The sequence below is a fragment of the Microcebus murinus genome, chromosome 26, assembly GCF_040939455.1.
Source record: "Microcebus murinus isolate Inina chromosome 26, M.murinus_Inina_mat1.0, whole genome shotgun sequence".
NCBI classification, from domain to species: Eukaryota; Metazoa; Chordata; class Mammalia; order Primates; family Cheirogaleidae; genus Microcebus; species Microcebus murinus.
The window spans coordinates 19020542-19041929 of NC_134129.1; the positions used below are offsets into that span (position 1 = coordinate 19020542).

Below are 21388 nucleotides of genomic sequence, written 5' to 3' on the forward strand. Positions count from 1 at the left end.
TGTATATTCTTTAGGCATAAATATTATAGCTATCAATTATTCCACCTAAGCCTATACCAAGAACCTCAGTGCAAATGGTTGTCTCTTGCTAAGTGTTAGGGTTAGATCTTGAACAATGGAGACTTCAAAGTCATCTTGGGATTTCTGATCCAGAGTTTACCATTAGGCTATTAAGAAGCAGGCAGTCTGATCAGTGTGACCTTGGTTTATTGACTAAATTGGTCCCTTTGGTTAATACTTTCCTCCATCTATAAAAACAGAGTGCATTATCTCTTAGAATCTTCAGACACTATTGGAATATTACATAGTTCAGTAGTTAACATCACAGGGAGGTTTAGAAAGTTATTAGATCCTAATATCTGGTTGAGAATTGGCACTGCACTTAATCTGTTATCTTTTATCAGAGGTTGCCATGAACATTTGTAAATGCAGCTGGCTAAGAACACCTCTGATAAAAACGGCAAACACTGTGAAAAAGTAAGCTAATAATATTTACTTCGAAGGTGGCATGTAAGAAGTTGGTTACTAGAATCTTATTGGTATTTTGGAAAGTTGGGAACTAGACTTGGGGAACATGCATTCATTTGTCAAATATATTTTTGGCACCCTACTAGAATTTATAATAATGTTCCACAAAATGTGTTTTATAAACACCTGCATTGGAATCACCCGAAGTATTTATCAAAGCAGTTGTTTTTTGGGACTTCACCTAAAAATCTGTGGACCCTTAATTACTAGTTTATGGGGCATGAAAGTCTGCATGTTAGTAGGTTCAGATACTCGACTTCATGTGAAGAGCAGCAAAAATCCATCGCAAGATTGGTGGAGGGTTGGGGGAAAGGTACCGGGCACGTGTCAGTGTCAGATTTTCTACAATCCAATAATTTATATTAGAGGACGAAGAAAGGAAAAGCTATTTATAAAGCTGTTGTATTCTGGGAAAGAGATGCTTGTGGATTGATTGGTCCATGGTAGTGATGCTAAAGATGGAGAGAACGGAAAATATTTAAAAGTTCTTTGTGATCCGTTGGATGCAGAGGTTGATGAAGAAGTATAGGATGAAGGCTTAGGGTCTTGGTTGGATAGTGATACCATTCATTGGGATGTACAACAGAGGAGGAACATTTTTCTTTGTTTTGTTGCTTGGGGAATGTATATTTGTCGTGCACATGTTGAGTTGGAGTCTGTTTAGTTGGAGATATCTAGGTAGCAGACATAGGACTGAGGCTCAGTGGAGGGGCTTAGCGTGGAGATAGTTTTGGTGCTGTCTGGTGGTCGTTGAAATCACAGGCATACGTAGTGTAATTGTAGAAAGAAAGAGGTTAGAGTGAAATAGTCATCAAACTTTCATAGAGACTCTAGAACACCTAGATTGAAAGGACAGAAAGAGGATAAAGAAGATCGTAGAAGAAGCAACCATGGATGTCTACCGAAATGAAGGCTGATTTCCTTCTCTGAGCTAAGCCGTGCTTTGATCCTTTCGAAGAAGAGTCAGAGACTGCCACCTTTTAGCCCTTATCAGATGTAGTCACGCACAGTCAGACATCTGTACCTCAGCCACCTGCAAGGACCGTCTTCTATAGACTGAGGTGGGTGGCCCATTGGGCAATGAGATGAAACCATAGGTTTTGCCCACAGTAAAACCTCATGTAGGGAGTGGGGAAACCATTCTAGAAAAGAGAGCAAATAAAGGTAGTTTGACTCCATCAATTACCGTGTTTCCCCAAAAATAAGACAGGGTCTTATATTTATTTTTCCTAGGGCTTATTTTCAGGGGATGTGTTATTTTTTTTAAGGACGGTACAACAATCTACATTGATTCAAATAGAGTGAAGTCGTCTTCTTCTGGAACATCATCACCACTCTCCAAAGCCCGAATTCCATCCTGAATTTCTTGCGACTCTATTTCCTTTAGAATCATTGGCCCCGATCTCTCCTGTGGAGCACTAGAGCTCTCACGGGGCAGATGAGAAGGGCTGCTCGTGTTCATTCCCGCTCCACAATGACATGCATGGGTTGTGCAGTTGTGTAGATGCACTGTGTAGCCACGCCCATCACTAGGTCTTATTTTCAGGGTAGGGCTTCTTTTGCACAAATGCTTAGAAATCCTGCTAGGGCTTATTTTGTGGGTAGGTCTTAGGTCTTATTTTGGGGGAAACACGGTACCCTGCTAGAGGAGGAGGGTTATGGAACTTAGTAGGTCCGCTCGTAATTCTCTTGCTTTCCAAAGGACACAGAATGGAATTTCCTCTCATCCTACCCATTCATCTGTATAAACTGCACAACAAACATGATTTCTGAACACGAAGCGATGCTTAAAATAAAAATGACAAGAGGTTGCATGTCCTTTTCCTGGGTTTCAAGTGGGTAGCCTGCCTTTTTGGGAGAGCCGTAGAGAACTTGCATGCTTTTAGGTTAAGAATAGTAGATCTTGTTCGTTGGTGTTACTCTCATGCATTTTCCAGGAGATAGCACCACATGTGGCTTGTTGACAGGCATGGAAAAGTCTTAGATCCCAGGAGGAGGATTTTCCCAAGGGTTTCCCACAACACCGGGAGAATGTGGTCTTGAGAATGCCAGTGCAGGAAGGAGAGCTTTGCAAAAGCCAAGGGAGGGGCTTAAATAAGTCCTTAGGTTTAAGAGCAGAAGTATTTGCTGATGGTGGTAAAAAAGCAAGCAGATTGCAGCGGGGGGGAGGTGTGTGGGAGGTGAGGAAGAGTGGAGGCAACATTTTTTAGTCGTGTGGCGGAGAGGAGGCGAGACAGGGCAGTTAGCTGTACAGCATTATAACTATCAGGGAGGCTGTTATTTTTAAAGATTGCATTGAACTTCTCACTGCTCTCAGAACATGTCATTATCTTTAACAACTCTCTGGCCTTCCACATGTTTTTTTTTTTTTTTTATTCCCCCTTTCTTGTTATGCTTCCCTCCTCCTTTGCCAACTGAAGATCTTTTATTTATTCGAGGCCAAGCTCCAATTTTGTTTTCTCTGATTTCTTTTTAGATTACTCCGAAGAGGCAGTTCCACCACACAGTCTTTATGCTTTTTTTTTTATGACATTGTACACAGGGTGATGGAAGCCTTCGCTTGTCTTTGTGCTTTACCACAGGCTGCCCTGCTAGAAGGCATGGCTGCGTCTGTTCATTTCAATACGATTGACTCGGCCGGGCGCGGTGGCTCACGCCTGTCACCCTAGCACTCTGGGAGGCTGAGGCGGGCGGATCGCTCAAGCTCAGGAGTTCGAAACCAGCCTGAACCAAGAGCGAGACCCCCGTCTCTACTAGAAATAGAAAGAAATTAATTGGCCAACTGAAAATATGTATAGAAAAAATTAGCTGGGCATGGTGGCGCATGCCTGTAGTCCCAGCTACTCGGGAGGCTGAGGCAGGAGGATCGCTTGAGCCCAGGAGTCTGGGGTTGCTGTGAGCGAGGCTGACGCCACGGCACTCTAGCCCAGGCAAAAGAGTGAGACTCTGTCTCAAAAAATAAAACAAGTAAGATTGACTAAGTATATGCTCTGTGCCGGTCAAATTGTCAGGAGCTGGAATATATAAGCGTAGCCCTCAAGTTGCTCACAGGGTAGGAGGAGAAAGCTAAGAAAAATTATTCATTGCAAACAGTGTGATCATGCTTTTGTTGTAGTATTTATGGATTAATATGCTATCACAGGGGATTTGGGTGGTGCGTGTATAGAGTTTGGGAAGGTTTCTAGAAAGAGAAGATAGCTGAGGAGGACAGGTCAGGGTCAGCCAGCTACCAAACGGAAAGAAAGAATGTGCTAGCACAGATTGAAAGAGCTTGTGGAGTTCAGCGAAATGTGAAAGTTCGGTATAACTGGAGCCTGGAAGACTCTTAGGGATTCTGGGGGAGGTGAGGCTGGAAAATCACTCATAGCCAGACCATGTGAAGGGCATTACAGCTAATTGCTTCCCAAAAGCTGTGGACATGAACCTAAATAAAACCTTAACACGTAGTCAGCTTATGTTACCAGGGGACTTCATGCATGGCTTTTTATTATTATTATTATTATTATTATTTTTGGTATGTGTCGACATTCTTCAAAATATAGCTATTACGCAGAACAAAAGCCTGCTGTGATGAGTTGAATGTAATCACATAGATGCACACGTACAAACACACACACAAGATGACTTCACACCTGCGAATTTAAGGGTTAGGATAATACGTGCAGGTGACCGTTTGCCACAAGGCATCTGAGAGGTCTTCTTCTGTCTGCCTCTGCTGACGCCCTTTCTTCATACGTCCCCGTTAGCGACCTGGCTGCTCAGAATCTTCACGACTGCAGTTAATTTCCAACGACTCCCCTCCTCCCTCCATTCAGGGACTAATGATTGCATATTTCCTATGCTCCGAGCAGTTTTTATTAAAATGCGGGTGTCGCGACATGGCAGACGGCAATCATAGTCCTTGTTCTCAGTGTAGAATAAAAGTTGTCCAGTCGTAGAAAGCTGGGAGAGAAGAGTGACTCCAGCAGAGATCATGAATTTGTATACCGTGTTTCCCTGGAAAATAAGACAGGATCTTATATTTATTTTTCCTCGATAAGACACCATAGGGCTTATTTTCAGGGGATGTGTTTTTTTTTTTAAGGACGGTACAACCACCTACATTGATTCAAATAGAGTGAAGTCGTCCTCTTCTGGAACATCATCATCACTCTCCAAACCCCGAATCCCATCCTGAATGTCTTGCGACTCTATTTCCTTTAGAACCACTGGCCCCGATCTCTCCTGTGGAGCACTAGAGCTCTCACGGGGCAGATGAGAAGGGCTGCTCGTGTTCTTTCCCGCTCCGCGACGACACGCATGGGTTGTGCAGATGCGCTGCGCAGCCACGCCCATCACTAGGGCTGATTTTCATAGCCACGCCCATCACTAGGGCTGATTTTCATAGCCACGCCCATCACCAGGGCTGATTTTCATAGCCACGCCCACCACTAGGGCTGATTTTCATAGCCACGCCCATCACTAGGGCTGATTTTCACAGCCACGCCCATCACTAGGGCTGATTTTCATAGCCACGCCCACCACTAGGGCTGATTTTCATAGCCACGCCCATCACTAGGGCTTATTTTCGGGGTAGGGCTTCTACTGCGCAAATGCTTAGAAATCCTGCTGGGGCTTATTTTATCGTTGTGTCTTATTTACGGGGAAACACGGTAGTAAGATGGCATGGCCACAGCAGAGGCCCTGGGCATGGCACTGTTGTGTAGCACAGATTTGTGTGTATGTGTGTGTGTGTGTGTGTGTATGCATGTGCCCATGTGGCAGGGGATTGCTCCAAAAGAGGCTAGAGAGGCAGGGAGGAAGAATCATGCTTGTCCTCGGAGATGGTGAGAGTTCTTGGACTTCATCTCAAGGGCTTTAGAAATTCCACTGACCGAGGTCAGCAATGTTTTATTCTTCGGGATTCCCTTCCCCACATCATGGCAATGCCTCAGTGCATCCCGTAGCTTAAAGAGTCCTGCCCAGTTCAGTTTAGACACGGATCTCTTATGCCGTGGAGATGCTCTTTCCTTTCCCCAGCCTGGTTCGCAGCTAAGGGGGATGTCATCGTGGTGACAGGACAGATCTCCTCCTCCTCTCCTCTTTCTGGGTCTTTCAAAGTTGAGGCAAGGGGAAGGGAGATTAGAAGAAGCAGCTAGCCGGGCGTGGTGGCTCACACCTGTAACCCTAGCGCTCTGGGAGGCCGAGGTGGGCGGATTGCTCGAGGTCAGGAGTTTGAAACCAGCCTGAGCAAGAGGGAGATCCCCCCTACTATAAATAGAAAGAAATTAATTGGCCAACTAATATATAAAGAAAAAATTAGCCAGGCATGGTAGTGCATGCCTGTAGTCCCAGCTACTCGGGAGGCTGAGGCAGGAGGATCGCTCGAGCCCAGGAGTTGGAGGTTGCTGTGAGCTAGGCTGACGCCATGGCACTCACTGTAGCCTGGGCAACAAAGTGAGACTCTGTCTCAAAAAAAAAAAAAAAAAAAAAGAAGCAGCAGCAAATATCATCTTACATACCTGGTTCTATAGGTAGCTCTCTCCTGGCCCAATGTCATTTGTGTAGTTGGTAGGTAAGTGCATGCTCTTTCATGGGACAGAGTTATGCTTTCTACTCGGTGAGCTCTTTATTAATCAGTCACCAAAAAACACAGGAGGCTTGTTCTCTGGTGGCATCCTATGCAGTCGCTGCCCCTGCCACTTTGCTTTCTGATCTTTTACTATGGGGATGTCCCACCCTTGTTGAATATGAGGAGAGGGAGAAGTACCTTTTGAACTTGACTTTTGCCAGTCTACTTTCCTTGGTGTGCAAACCATTTTTGAAGAGCTTGACACATATTATCTCAATTCATCCTTACACTAAAACCTAGGAGATTACTTTTATTCTTATCACCATTTTACAGATAAGTTGACTGATGATGAGAGATATGAACTAAACTGCTCAAAGTCAGGTAGCCTGATCCACCTGACTTAAGAGCCCATGCTTTTAATATCTTATTACTCAATTTTTTATTATTGGTATCTTTTGGTCTTGTATTTGAGTCAGTTTTAAATGTGGAAAGAATTTTTATTGTATATATGTAGGGTGTACACAGCATCATATTTTGCTATACTGATATCTAATGAAATAGTCACCATAGTAAAGCAAATAAACATATCTATTATGTTGCATACTTTTTTTTTTGCAGCAATAACACTTAAATTTCCCATACACAATAAAATATTATAATTGTAGTTCCCATGTTGTACCTTAGGTCTCTAGACTTATTCATCCTGCATATCTGCAATTGTAAACCCTTCGATTGACATCTTCCTGTTTCCTCCCTTTTCTCACCCTTTTCCTGGTAACTGCTACCATTGTACTCTCTGTATCTGTGTATTCAGCTTTCTTTCTTTTTTCCAGATTTTACATTTAAGGGAGATATTGCAGTACTTTTCTTTCTGTGTCTGGCTCATTCCACTTAGCATAATGACCTGGTCCAGGTTCATCCAGGTTGTCACAAATGTCAGGACCACCTTCTCTTTAAAGGCTGAATGATATTCCGTTTTATGTGTACGCCACAATTTCTTTATCCATTTATTCATCAACAGAACAGCCCCTTAGGTTGCTTCTGTAGATATGGCTGTTGTGAGTGATGCTTCAATGAACATGAGAGGGTGTATATCTTTATGAAGTGATGATTTCATTTCCCTTGGGTATATATATATATACCCAAGGGAAATGTATATGACCCAGCAATCCCTGTGCTGAATATATATGTATATATATTGCTGGGTCATACCATAGTTCTGTTTTTAATTGTTTGAGCAACGTCCACCCCGTTTTCTGTAATGGCTACACCTATTTACCTACCCACCAACAGTGTACAACGATTCCCTTCTCCACACCCCCCTGACCAACACTTTTTATCTCTTATCTTTTTTATAATAACCATCCCAATAAGTGTGATGTGATATCTTATTTTGCTTTTTGCTTCTATTTCCCTGATGATTAGAGATTAGAACACCTTTTCATACACTTGACCATTTTTTTATATCTTTTTTTCTAAATGAGAAATGTCTACTCAGATCTTTTGCCCATTTCTAATCAGGTTATTTGGTTTTTTTGCTATTGAGTTGTGTGAGTTCCTTATATGTATTTTGGATATTACTCTCTTATCAGGTATGGTTTGCAAGTATTTTCTCCCAATCCATAGACTGCCTTTTCATCTTATTGATTGTTTTCCTTGCTATCCAGAAGCGCTTTAGTTTGATATAGTATGGCTTGGTTATTTTTGGTTTTGTTTTCTGAGTTTTTGGTGTGGTATTCAAGAAAAAAAAAATCACTGCCAAGATCAATGTCAAAGAGCTTTCCCCCTATGTTTTCTTCTAGGTGCTTTGTAGTTTCAGGTATTACATTTGGGTCTTTATTCTGTTCTGATTTGCTTTTGGGGTATGGTGTAAGATAAGCATCCAATATAATCATCTTGCATGTGGCTATTCAGCATTTCCAACATGATTACATTGAAGGGACTATCCTTTCTAGAAATTTTAAAACTTCAGCCTCTACCCTGAAACTTAGTACTTCCTGAACCTTCCATAATCCATGAGTCACATCTATTTATTTGTCTACAAAAAAGGAGAGAATTTCACGCTCATATCTTGCCTTCAAGTGTTGCTTTATGTATGGTATAATCAAAAGAACATGGCCGGGCGCGGTGGCTCACTCCTGTCATCCTAGCACTCTGGGAGGCCGAGGCGGGCGGATTGCTCGAGGTCAGGAGTTCAAAACCAGCCTGAGCGAGACCCCGTCTCTACCATAAAAATAGAAAGAAATTAATTGGCCAACTGATATATATAATATAAAAATCAGCCGGGCATGGTGGCTCGTGCCTGTAGTCCCAGCTACTCGGGAGGCTGGGGCAGGAGGATCGCTTGAGCCCAGGAGTTGGAGGTTGCTGTGAGCTAGGCTGACACCACGGCACTCACTCTAGCCTAGGCAAGAAAGCGAGACTCTGTCTCAAAAAAAAAAAAAAAAGAAAAGAACATGGTGTTTGAAGGCATAGAATTTGAGGTCAAATTTTGGCGTGTTCTCTCTCTCTCTCTTTTTAACAAATACTGCTTCTGAAGTATTTCCCATCTGTAAAATGGGGATAATTTTGCATATTTAATAAGGTTTTTATGAATTTTAAATGGCATGTTATGTCAGTGTATCACTACATATCTACATAAAACTATTAATCATTTCAAATACTTCTATTAGATATAATTTAATAATGTACTATTAGGATATAAATCTTCAGCATCAGTTTCTAATTTGTTAGTGAAACTTGCCTGGCTCTTATTTCAGAAAGAAAGCCTAAACATCTTACTTTCTTAGTGGTCAGAATATGTAATAGCTGTGTTGTCCTACAATTTGTTTGTTAGAGGTTCGTTTTATAATAGGACATTATGATTTTGTACCAATTATGTTTACTGACACTTTGCTAATCTGTTCTTAAGTTTCTCACTATTTTGCAATTTTTGCAATGCAAATACTGAGCTAAATTTGTTATCTAGCCCCCTTGGAGTACTAACTGAAAATGTTTGAGCTTAACTATTCTTGTATATTCCAAGGTGTTGTTTCTTTAATTGCTGCATATCTGCTTCAGAAACTACATTTTTCTTCATTATAGAAGAAATCCACTGATTAGAATTTACTCAGAGAAACCAGCCTTTATTAGCAAAAAGAGTATAATAAAATAGATTTTGATACTTTTAAATAAAGTTCAAATATCAAAGTAAATGAGAAATTACTTCAAGACAGTCCTGCAATTTAGTTGTGTTTTAGTACATTAAATTTCTTTAGAAATTGGCTACAAGCATTGACTTATATAATTAATGTTGTCAGGCAGTAAAGAATATGATGTCTTCACTAAATTAATATGTCCTGAAAATCATGTTTATATAATAAGCTGTGTTATGGTTTATAGAGAGCCATTTCCTTGTTTGCAGGAAAAATTATGGAAATAACACTTAATTAGTTTACTGTTTAAATGGGGATTTTTAGTGGTGGTAAAAACATTGAACCAAAAACTGTATCCTTGTCTGTGTTTTGCCCCTAGTAAGCATGGAAACAGGAGATTCACTGAATTTATCTATGACCCTACCTATAAAAGGGGGAAGTTGGATTAAATTTGCTGGAATGAATTTTTGAAATCTTGGAGTGTATGGATTTTTCAACCCCTTGGTCACACCCGGCAGTTGATCTCGTTTCTGCTGTATATAGGCTATATATCAACTGCCTGTTGATACGTCCTTGTGAGGTTTTTTTTTTTAGGGTTTGTTTCTTATGAAATTTGCACTTTAGTTGTTTGTATATTCTCTGATGGATTATGTAGTTGATCCTTTCTCTCCCTGTTATCTCAATACCGTGTTTCCCCGAAAATAAGACCTACCCATAAAATAAGCCCTAGCAGGATTTCTAAGCATTTGTGCAATAGAAGCCCTACCCCAAAAATAAGACCTAGTGATGGGCGTGGCCATGAAAATCAGCCCTAGTGGTGGGCGTGGTTATGAAAATCAGCCCTAGTGGTGGGCGTGGCTATGAAAATCAGCCCTAGTGGTGGGCGTGGCTATGAAAATCAGCCCTAGTGACGGGCGTGGCTACGCAGCACATCTGCACAACCCATGCGTGTCGTCGCTGAGCGGGAAAGAACACGAGCAGCCCTTTTCATCTGCCCCATGAGAGCTCCAATGCTCCACATGAGAGATCGGGGCCAGTGGTTCTAAAGGAAATAGAGTCGCAAGACATTCAGGATGGAATTCGGGGTTTGGAGAGTGAGGATGATGTTCCAGAAGAAGACGACTTCACTCTATTTGAATCAATGGAGATGGTTGTACTGTACTTAAAAAAAACATAACACATCCCCTGAAAATAAGCCCTAGACACCCTAGGGCTTATTGAGTACAAATAAATATAAGACCTTGTCTTATTTTCGAGGAAACACGGTACATTGCAGAATGCAACCAGACCTGGCCCAAATCATTTAAAACATAGTGCCTGTCCCTCAGGTTAATTTAAAAGTCAATCAATCTGTTTCCCCCATCCATTCATCCTCCCTAGCAACCCCTTAGCAACATTTTATCCCCCTAAACAGAATTACCTGTGCTCCTCATCTCACCCTCTCCCCTTCCAAAAAGACAGGTATAAAAATATCTGAACTTCAGTAGGAATTTGGGTAATGACTCTGTGATTCTGCCTGTGCACATGGCAAATAAACCTTTCTCTTATTCGTCTGCCTTAATTGTGAGTTGATCTTTCAGCAAAGTTTCAGGGGCAAAGGGCAAATTTCCCCTCACCCCTACGATAAATACCAAATTCAAGGTAATTATGTCTTTAGGGACTAGGGAACCGTGATGGAGTAGGGATGAACAGAAGAGAGAGGACTTCAGTACTATGAGTGATGACATTTCTGCTAGGTGGTAGCTTCAAGGCGTTTGCAAGATTCTTTGTACTCTTGCATCTGTCTTAAAGTAGAATAAAACACAAATGAAAGCCTCCACGGTCCCTTTCTTGAAGATTTGTAATAAGCTAGTTGGGAGGTGGAGGAGCAATCACAAGATTGCTCTTTGCCTCCTAACTAGTGATAGCCCAAGAGATGATCTTGCAGGAATTGGGAGCTTTATAGAGATACAGAGAGAGCTGGCTACATTCTTGCAAGGTGTTCAGGGGACTGGGGCAAGCCGAGAACATGCTCTATTTGAGGAATGGCAACGAGTGAGAATTGTTATAAAATTGCTTAGAGCATGACATAAGTTTGCATGATGGGAGTGGGGGGAAAAGACACAGACCGCGTTGGACAGATTAGCAGGGAATGCTGGGAAAACCGTGCGTGCCCAAAGACAAGAGTGTCTCTGGGAACAAGTTTTAAACGAGATCACCTGGAACTTTCTTTTGGTAAACTTTATCTCTTGTGCAGTGGGTGTCTAGGAAATGATTGCCCTATCAATAGCTTCTGAAACAGGTAATGCATAGCCTCATTTTACAGAAATGGAAAATAGCATTTGAAGTTCCATAAAAAGTTTAAAAAATGTGTTCAGTTTGCCTGAAAAAGTACATCATGTGTATTCATGTGAGGCTGGGATTTGAGGGGCCCCAGTTAGAAACACTTGCGTGAAAACTTATAATAGTGCAAAGACTCATCTGTTAATCCAATTTTTTTTTTAGTTCCATTTAGATAAAATTAAGCATTAGAAAAATATAACTACACCACAAAGCATGACGGTGGGTTAGATTATGGGATTTTCCTTAAGGATTATCAGCCCAGAGCCACTATGCATTTCCTATTCGTGCACCATTACCTATGGCTGACATCTGTTACTGTCATCATGGATTCAGTTTTTGAGGGATGTTGGGAATCATTCACTTGGTTCAGATTTGTACAAATGATTTGCCATTTCATGAGCATATGACATTTTTAATCTGTCCTTTTTTTTGCAAATATAATTTTAGTTTGGTGAAATTGCCAATTCCTGCAGGGTTTATTTTCAAAAATGTGATGACTGTCATTTTGTGCTCAAAAGGATGGTTTCTGAATTTTCAATCTCAGTTGTGTAACTGAACATTTTAATTGTTTATAATTTAAGTGTTTACACAAACATACATTGACAAAAATTTTAACATCTAACAGATTGTAGATATTAATCACATTTGTGAATTGTATATTTCATCTAAAATGTTTAAGTTCTTTTAAGAAAGAGAGAGATAAAGAGACAGAGAGCTAGAAAGAGAGAGAAAGACAGAGAAAGAGGAAGGGAGGTTCAGCTAAGTTACAGTTTTGGAAAATAGAGGAATTGATGACTTACTGGTCTATACAAATATTTTAAAGTAAGTTTTTCGAAATAAGATATACAAATAACTAACAAGCATATGAAAAAAGGTTCAACCTTGTTAATCATCAGATAAACGCAAATTAAAACCACAATGACACATCATCTTGCACCAGTCAGACTGGCTATTATTATTTTTAAAAAGTCAAAAAACAACAGATGTTGGGGAAGATGTAGAGAAAAGGGAACATTTACACACTGTTGGTAGGAATGTAAATAATTAGTACAACCTCTATGGAAAAGAGTATGGGGGTTTCTCAAATAACTAAAAATAGAACTAACATTCCATCCCTCAATCCTACTACTGGGCATATACCTAAAGGAAAAGAAATCATTATATCAAAAAGATACTGGTACTCATATGTTTATTGCAGCATTCTTCACAATAGCAAAGAGATGGAATCAACGTAAGTGTCCACCAGGCCAGGCGTGGTGGCTCACGCCTGTAATCCTAGCACTCTGGGAAGCCAAGATGGGAGGATCGCTCAAGGTCAGGAGTTCTAGACCAGCCTGAGCAAGAGCGAGACCCCTGTCTCTACTATAAATAGAAAGAAATTAATTGGCCAACTAAAAATATATAGAAACAATTAGCCGGGCATGGTGGCGCATGCCTGTTGTCCAGCTACTCGGGAGGCTGAGGCAGGAGGATCCCTTGAGCCCAGGAGTTTGAGGTTGCCGTGAGCTAGGCTGACGCCACAGCACAGCTAGGCTGTTGCCCAGGCAACAGAGTGAGACTCTGTCTCAAAAAAAAAACATAAGTGTCCATCACAGGATGATTGGGTAAAGAAAATGTGATATACACCCCCCCACACACACATCCACACACACACATGATGGAATACTTTTCAGCCATAAAAAAGAATGAATAATGTCTTTCGCATCAAAATAAGTGGAACTGGAGGCCATTATCTTTTTTTTTTTTTTTTTTTTTTTTTGAGACAGAGTCTCGCTTGTTGACCAGGCTAGAGTGAGTGCCGTGGCGTCAGCCTAGCTCACAGCAACATCAATCTCCTGGGCTCAAGCGATCCTCCTGCCTCAGCCTCCCGAGTAGCTGGGACTACAGGCATGCGCCACCATGCCCGGCTAATTTTATATATATATTAGTTGGCCAATTAATTTCTTTCTATTTATAGTAGAGACGGGGTCTTGCTCTTGCTCAGGCTGGTTTTGAACTCCTGACCTCGAGCAATCCGCCCTCCTTGGCCTCCCAGAGTGCTGGGATAACAGGCGCGAGCCACCGCGCCCGGCTAGGAGGCCATTATCTTAGTGCAACAGCTCAGGCACAGAAAGTCAGATACCACTTGTTCTCACTTATAAGTGGAAGCTAAGTTATATGTACATACAGAGACAGAAAATGTGGAATAATAGCCTTTGGAGATTTAGGAGGGTGAAGGGAGGAAGACAGTGAGGGATGAGAAATTGCTAAATGGGTACAACTCTACACTAAAAGCTCAGAATTCGCCACTACATGACGTATATCCATGTGACAAGACTGCACTTGTACCCCCTTTAAATGTACACACATACCTTTTAAAAAATACGTTTTAACATGAGGGAGTCTATTTGCAAAAACTAGTTGTAATATAAGTACGTTATAAATTATCAGAACACTTAAAGTTTGTTGAAATCGACGTCCCCTAACACATTCTTGCTAACGATATGATAGCTCATCATTTTTTTAGGATTAAAAAAATAAATGTATTCTACAGTTTCTTTGGCAACAGGAAATGTAGACATACAGATCTGACAGTGTGTTTAACTGTGGTTTCTTTTTTCTTTTTGGGGGGGGCGGTGTCTTTAAAATATTTGTTTGTTTATTGCTACTGGGAAGGCTGTTTGTTCATTTTTTTTCTTGAAATTAACTACTTAACACAATCTACTCAGACCCTGCCCAAGTATATTCCTTCTCTAAACAATTCTAAGCTGTAAAACAGTTTGACTGAGACCTTGTCCAAGGCAAAGAGGCCAGATACATTTATTTTCCTTTTCACAAGAACATGTAGCTAATTGTATAAATACACAGACTTTATCCCACTGTAAGTGGCCGCATGTATCATCAATAAGCTAAAAGAGTGATCTTTCTGATTCAAAATGTACTGTTTTCACTATAGCTCACATTTCAAGTATTTAGAACACTATTTTAATTGGAATTTTATAGTGTCCTGCTGCACCTAGATATATGTTTTAAAGGAATGCTATTTTATGTTTTAGGAATACACTATAGATGTTTTCTTTCGACAAAGATGGAAAGATGAACGTTTAAAATTTAAAGGTCCCATGAACATCCTCCGACTTAACAATTTAATGGCTAGTAAAATATGGACTCCAGATACCTTCTTTCACAATGGGAAAAAATCTGTAGCTCATAATATGACAATGCCAAATAAGCTGCTTCGAATCCAGGATGATGGCACTCTGCTGTATACAATGAGGTATGTTTTTAGGTTTGATGTGTTGCATTTATATACTGAGAAATCCATGTATTAAACAAGCAATCTAGTTGTCAAGTATTATCACAATTGAACATTTTCCTAACAGATTATTGCACTACCCATAATATGTTTTATAAATACTTGGATATAAAACATATATATATATATATATATATGGAGCAGTATTTATGAGTTTGAGTCTCATTTTTGTGTGTTTAATCTTCAGAATTGCCTTAATCATTAAGAATTGATGTTTTTTGGTTATTTATTCTTCACAGTACTTTTTAATTAAGTACAGTTTTAATAGTAGTACTTGAATTTTGTTTATACCAGCATGAAATTTTATTTTTAATATCTTAATGAATATCCCATCACAAATTTTAAGTGATTTTTAAGCAGGATTTTACTTAATTTAATATTTTAATCCTCCTTATGAAGTTACTCTAAGGAAAAAAAAACATTTAAAAATCAGAGATATAGGCTTTGTTTAATGAGACAAGTAAATTGGATACTATAAACATGTTTTAGATTGAGTCATATAAAATTCCCATTTTGTAAATGGAAATTATCATATAGCATTAATTTCATTTGACTCAACTTTAATGAAATTATCTAAAGGAATAACCAGGTGTTGATCCTAACATGAGCATTTTAACTATGCTCATGAATTAATCATGCAAAATAAGTCACTTGTACTATGTAAAAAAAAAAAAAAATCCCAAATCTCATAAAGTGATGCAGAATCCAAAGTTGAAATGTTTAATGAAAGATTCAAAGCGTGCATAACTGTCCTCAGCATTATATATAGACAGATTAATGTATTCCAGGTATTTGATATGTTATCATTTAATAAGTGCTGGATTTCAATTATGAAAGTTATTTAAGAAGGGACAGTAACACTGTTTACCTGCAATAATGCTATTGAAATATGCACTAAAGCTAATGAATTATGCAATAATGCTATTTATGATCTTTAAAGACAAATGGCTTGAGGACTCAATACTAAACGGCCATTGCCTAAAACAGAAGTGTGGCTGTGCATTCTGCCTCTCTCTCTGAATCTTGCAATGACAGTCAGATTCAGTGCCCCTGTTGACAATAATGACAAGTGATGTTTCTTGACTTGCCAATTTATTTAAACAAAGAGTGGACTTTTGACTTTTAGGCTTACAGTTCAAGCTGAATGTCCAATGCACTTGGAGGATTTTCCAATGGACGCTCATTCATGTCCTCTGAAATTCGGCAGCTGTAAGTACAGGAATGGGAGATACGTGTGTTGTGTTGATAATATCAGGAATACTTAGCAGCACGGCTCTGTCGTGCAGTTTCTTATATTATGGAGTTCTTAATACTTGCCCATTAAAATACAGAAGTAAAAGATGTGCTGATTGCCCTCAGGAACTAATTGGCTAGCCCTGTGTTCCTCTCAAATATGATTACATTTTTAATCATGGTGTTTAAATGATCACTTATTTTACTGCTGATAGAGAACACTATTTAGTACATGTGTAAAATTAGACCAGGAGTTCCTTGAAGGTTGGGACTCTAACTTACTTTCTTTTCTAAGTATTAGAGCATTAAAATGCAAAATATGTGGGTGGTTGTTTTTTTTTTTTTTAAGCAACTAAGAATGAATTATAAAGGACAGAGTCTATTGTTTCTTAAAGTGCCAATCAGCTTGTTGCAAATGGCAAGCACAGAGCAGAGTCTGTGCGATTATCTCTCCACTGTCTAGCTAATAAGAGGAATTATTATTTTTTTCTTTCTTAAAACAAATTTGAAGGAGATTGCTGCATGCAGACACTTTCTCTGTACACAGGACATTTCAGAAAAGGCTGCGTGTGCCGCTGGCCATTCTTTAGGTCGCTGGGGTTACATCTTGTGTGTCAAGCAGAAGCATTCATGCTTCCGGAATAATTGCAAAGGGGGAAGGTCAAATCATCTCCCTAGACCCACATGGCTTTCCAGACAGGTTCAGAATAAATTCACGAGAACACAGCTAAGCAGTTTCCCTCTCCCGTGTGTGTCCCTTCACCTGACCTTTTTGGAGAGACTGTGCTCTTTCTGGCAACGCTCATCTTTGTCCGTTTTGGGTGACTTTTGACTTTTTATTCTCTCTCGAATAGAAACGCCTCCTCTTCCCACTGCATCAAGCAAAGAAAAGGGAAGAATGATGGCTAGCATAAAACCCAAAGCATTCTAATTAGCTCGATCCTAGTTTTGCGGAATGAGAAGTTCCGTCTTATTTGTTCTTGCAGAAGGTGTCAGTTCCCAGTTTTCTTTGAGAATCTTCTCTTTGTTTAACCGCCAAGCCTTGTTTTATTGTCATAGAAACCATCACTCCCCTGCCGCCATTTCTTCCAGTGTTATTTAAGATAGTCAATCGTGTTATACCAAATAAACACGATGCTGAGAAAACCACAGCAGATGCAGAAGAGGGAAACTTATTTGCATTGCATAAGTGGTATTAAAGAAAAAAATATTGAAAAGTCTTGATCCTAAAGAAAGGATCTGTTCAAGGCATAATAATGATGCAGGAAGGAAAAAGATTTTTTTTTTTTTTTTTTAGTGGACAAGGTATTGTCATTAAGGCATTTACATATAAATGATGTGATGTCTCAATTCTAAAAATAAAATAAATGCCCTTGAAAACATTTTAAAGGAAGTTTAAAAATCCCTTATACTGCATACCATACACAGAGCAGTGGAATCTCACATGATTGAGAATATAATTGTTTGTATCCAGAGGTGATTTGGGCAACACACAAAGTTTATTATTAGGCATTCTCTGTTTAAGTCATTATTATCTATGTTGCTTTCTTCACACTTATTTTCTGATCCACCGAATAAGCAACTTTTTGTATTCTTTTATTTTTTTTCTTCTTGCCCTGGGTAGGTGCTTGATGTGCAAGTTTTAACAGCGTGAACACCAGTGAGGAGTAATATACAAATAAGCCTAGCCAAACTACTTAAAATGTTGGCACAAAAAAAAGTTTGTCAGACGCATCCCTGACTTTTTCTTCTAGTAATTTATCCCTCTCTTACCTAAAAATACCTCCCACCGCCAAAAAAAAAAAAAAAGATTGAATTTCTGGAATTTCATCATTGTCCTCGATTTAAAGAAGCATCTTTTCTATATGTGTACAATCTGAAACTTAGTCTTGTTTTGTTTTATTCCTATTGCCTCATACATTTATATTTTTCCTTATTGTTTTAACTTAGTTTAAAAATTCCCGAATGGAAGCCTAAGGATCATCTGTGCATTAGCCCCAAAGAAATTGTAAACTAAAAATTAATAGCTTGTGGGAGGGGGGAGGCGGTGGGAAAATAATATAAGTAAAAAAAAAAAAAAAAAAACCAAAAGAAAAAAAAGAAAAAAAAATTAAGCCGGGCGCGGTGGCTCATGCCTGTAATCCTAGCTCTCTGGGAGGCGGAAGCGAGCGGATCCTTTGAGCTCAGGAGTTCGAAACCAACCTGAGCAAAAGCGAGACCCTGTCTCTACTATAAATAGAAAGAAATTAATTGGCCAACTAATATATATAGAAAAAATTAGCCGGGCATGGTGGCGCATGCCTGTAGTCCCAGCTACTCGGGAGGCTGAGGCAGGAGGATGGCTTGAGCCCAGGGGTTTGAGGTTGCTGTGAGCTAGGCTGATGCCACGGCACTCACTCTAGCCTGGGCAACAAAGTGAGACTCTGTCTCAAAAAAAAAAAAAAGAAAAAAAAATTAATAGCTAAAAGTGATTTTGGAGTATTTTCTTGGTTAACAAATGCTAAGAACCAGTCAGTATGCATCTGTTTAATGCAGTGTAGGACTCAAAAATGGATTAATTAACAGAATGAAATAAAATTGTTTAATGACAGCCTAATTTAGAGGTGGAATTTATAATGAATTTTGTAAAGCTGACTTTCTCTCCTTTGGGACTTTATTGGAAAACTCTTTTATGGTCTCCTGGCTTATATGAGTGTTAGTGCATCAGAGAGAACCTCTAATCTGCATTGCATAACTTTCTGCTACATGTTACTTCATCACACGCAGAATCTAAAACCATACGCCTGCCGGGCGCGGTGGCTCCCGCCTGTCATCCCAGCACTCTGGGAGGCTGAGGCAGAAGGATAGTTAGAGCTCAGGAGTTCGGGACCAGCCTGAGCAAGAGTGAGACCCTCGTCTCTACTAAAAATGGAAAAAAATTAGCTGGACAACCAAAAATATATAGAAAAAACTAGCCGGGCGTGGTGGTGCGTGCATGTAATCCCAGCTACTCGGGAGGCTGAGGCAGGAGGATCGCTTGAGCCCAGGAGTTTGAGGTTGCTGTGAGCTAGGCTGATGCCATGGCACTCTAGCCCAGGCAACAGAGCAAGACTCTGTCTCAAAAAATAAAATAAAATAAAACCATATTCCTGTGCAACTAATGAAATGCAGCAATTGCCTTTTTAAAAGACATGTGAAGAATCAGTCATTTTCTTTAACAAATTATGAGCTCTTCTCCACATGAAATACCATAGCTAAAATATTATGTTTGTTTATTAATCAGAGAACAATGGACTGTGATTTTTTTTTTCTGTGTTTCAGGCACTGAACCAGGTCCTAGAAGTATAGACATGAATCAGATAGAGTCCCTGCCTATCAGTCTCTCATTAATTTATTTAAAATGTCATCACTTTTATAGAGTTTTATTTTCCCTTATTTATGTTTAAAAGTAACATCATAATTCAAGAATGGTGTCATTGTACTTTAAAAACTTCATAATTTATTAAGATTCAGAGCTATGGAGTATTGGGAGGCCCTTCTGATAGAAAGTGGCTTATTTGTCGTATCTTTTTGTTCTGTTCAATTCTGTGCCATTTGAAACTTTACTGAAGAGAGGGCCAGAATATGTATTCATAAGGGAAACAAAACAAGCCACTTATTTAAATGAGTTGCTAGTTATCAACATTAATAATGTTATTTAATAGTCTCAGTAGAATCATTAATGATTAATTAACTGAAGTTAATGAATAAGAAAATGAAACTGCAGCAGAATTTATTCTTATTCAAACATGAATATTTCTCTTCTATTACAACATATACACATACAGATATAAATATATATATTTTTAGCATCCTATTTCAAAAATTGTTTCACATAATATCATTTACTTGTGGATGTTAGTCAGGGGTCCTCAAACTACGGCTCGCAGGCCACATGCCGCCCGCCTGGGACATTTATCCGGCCCGCCGGGTGTTTTTGCCGCCGCTGCCTGTCCTGCTTAGCAGCCGACTCGTCCCGGGCCCACAGTGCGCACTCTCCAACGGTCTGAGGGACAGTGAACCGGGCCCCCCTGTTTAAAAAGTTTGAGGACCCCTGATAAGTGAATATATGTATACAGAAAACGGCATTTTGCTGATATTAACATTTCCTGGCCACATTCAGAAAACCAGATGACATTATACATACAGTATGTCATGAAAAGACAACAAACTCATAAACCCTCACCTTATCATTACTGATGCTTGGTCTGGAAGCCGATCTGCGATCATAGACTCTGTATCAAGTTCAGAATCCAGACCACCAAACAGCACAGTGGTCTTAAAACTAGAGGATGTATAGATGGCAGAGAAATGAGATTCCCAGTGCCCCGTGGAACGCTAGCTGGAAGGTCCTTTCTCTCTCCCTCAGTTGAAAATGTGACTGTGGCGTTGAGTTTTGCTCAGGACTAGGAGTAACTAATATCTTTCGACGTTCCCATGAGCAAAAGCGTATGGAAGTTCTGCAAAATGTCAATGGTGCAGCAAGAATCGCCTGTTCATTCAAGTGCAGAGGGACCGCTGCCTGCAGGGAGAAGTGGGCTGTCCCCCAAGGGGACATGCAAGGACAAGGGGGCGTGCCAGTGCCGGATATGTCACCTGCACACCAGCTCTGGAGTCATTTCTGTCAGGCTCGGAGCCAAGAGAGAGACACACGAAGCCTCATGTGTAGCAAAATGCTGTTTATTTTGAGCATCTGGGTGGAGGCCAAAGAGCGTCCAGGAAAGAAAAGGGGAGAGCCTTGTTTTTTTTTTTTTTTTTTTTTTTTTTTTGAGACAGAGTCTCACTCTGTTGCCCGGGCTAGAGTGAGTGCCGTGGCATCAGCCTCGCTCACAGCAACCTCCAACTCCCGGGCTCAAGCAATCCTCCTGCCTCAGCCTCACAAGTAGCTGGGACTACAGGCATGCGCCACCATGCCCGGCTAATTTTTTTCTACATATTTTTAGTTGGCCATTTAATTTCTTTCTATTTTTAGTAGAGACAGGGTCTCGCTTTTGCTCAGGCTGGTCTCCAACTCCTGAGCTCAAACGATCCTCCCACCTCGAGCCTCCCAGAGTGCTAGGATGACAGGCATGAGCCACCGCGCCTGGCCCAAGCCTTGGGTTTTATAGAGGCTTCCTCTGGGGGGAGTAAGTAACTGGGCCAGAACAGCTGCTTGTAATTAATTTTTTTTTTTTTCCAAACCACCAGCTCCTAGCACCCCTGCCCCAGTCACACCCCTCCTTCAGCTCCAGCCAGCCTCATCCTGATCAGCAGAGATGGGGAGGGGTAAACTTCGTCCCTATGGAGGGCTGGGAAGGAATGCTGGCT

At 40.2% G+C, this 21388-nt stretch overlaps 1 protein-coding gene across 2 annotated transcripts in view; it reads left to right on the forward strand.

Moving 5' to 3' along the window:
* GABRA2 (gamma-aminobutyric acid type A receptor subunit alpha2) overlaps positions 1-21388 on the forward strand; it is a 146559-nt gene that overhangs the window by 73128 nt on the left and 52043 nt on the right. For both annotated transcript variants that reach the window (XM_075997938.1, XM_075997937.1), the window contains exons 5-6: positions 14571-14791; positions 15957-16039. In XM_075997938.1, coding sequence (XP_075854053.1) covers positions 14571-14791; positions 15957-16039 — 304 coding nt within the window. The remainder of the gene's footprint in view (positions 1-14570; positions 14792-15956; positions 16040-21388) is intronic.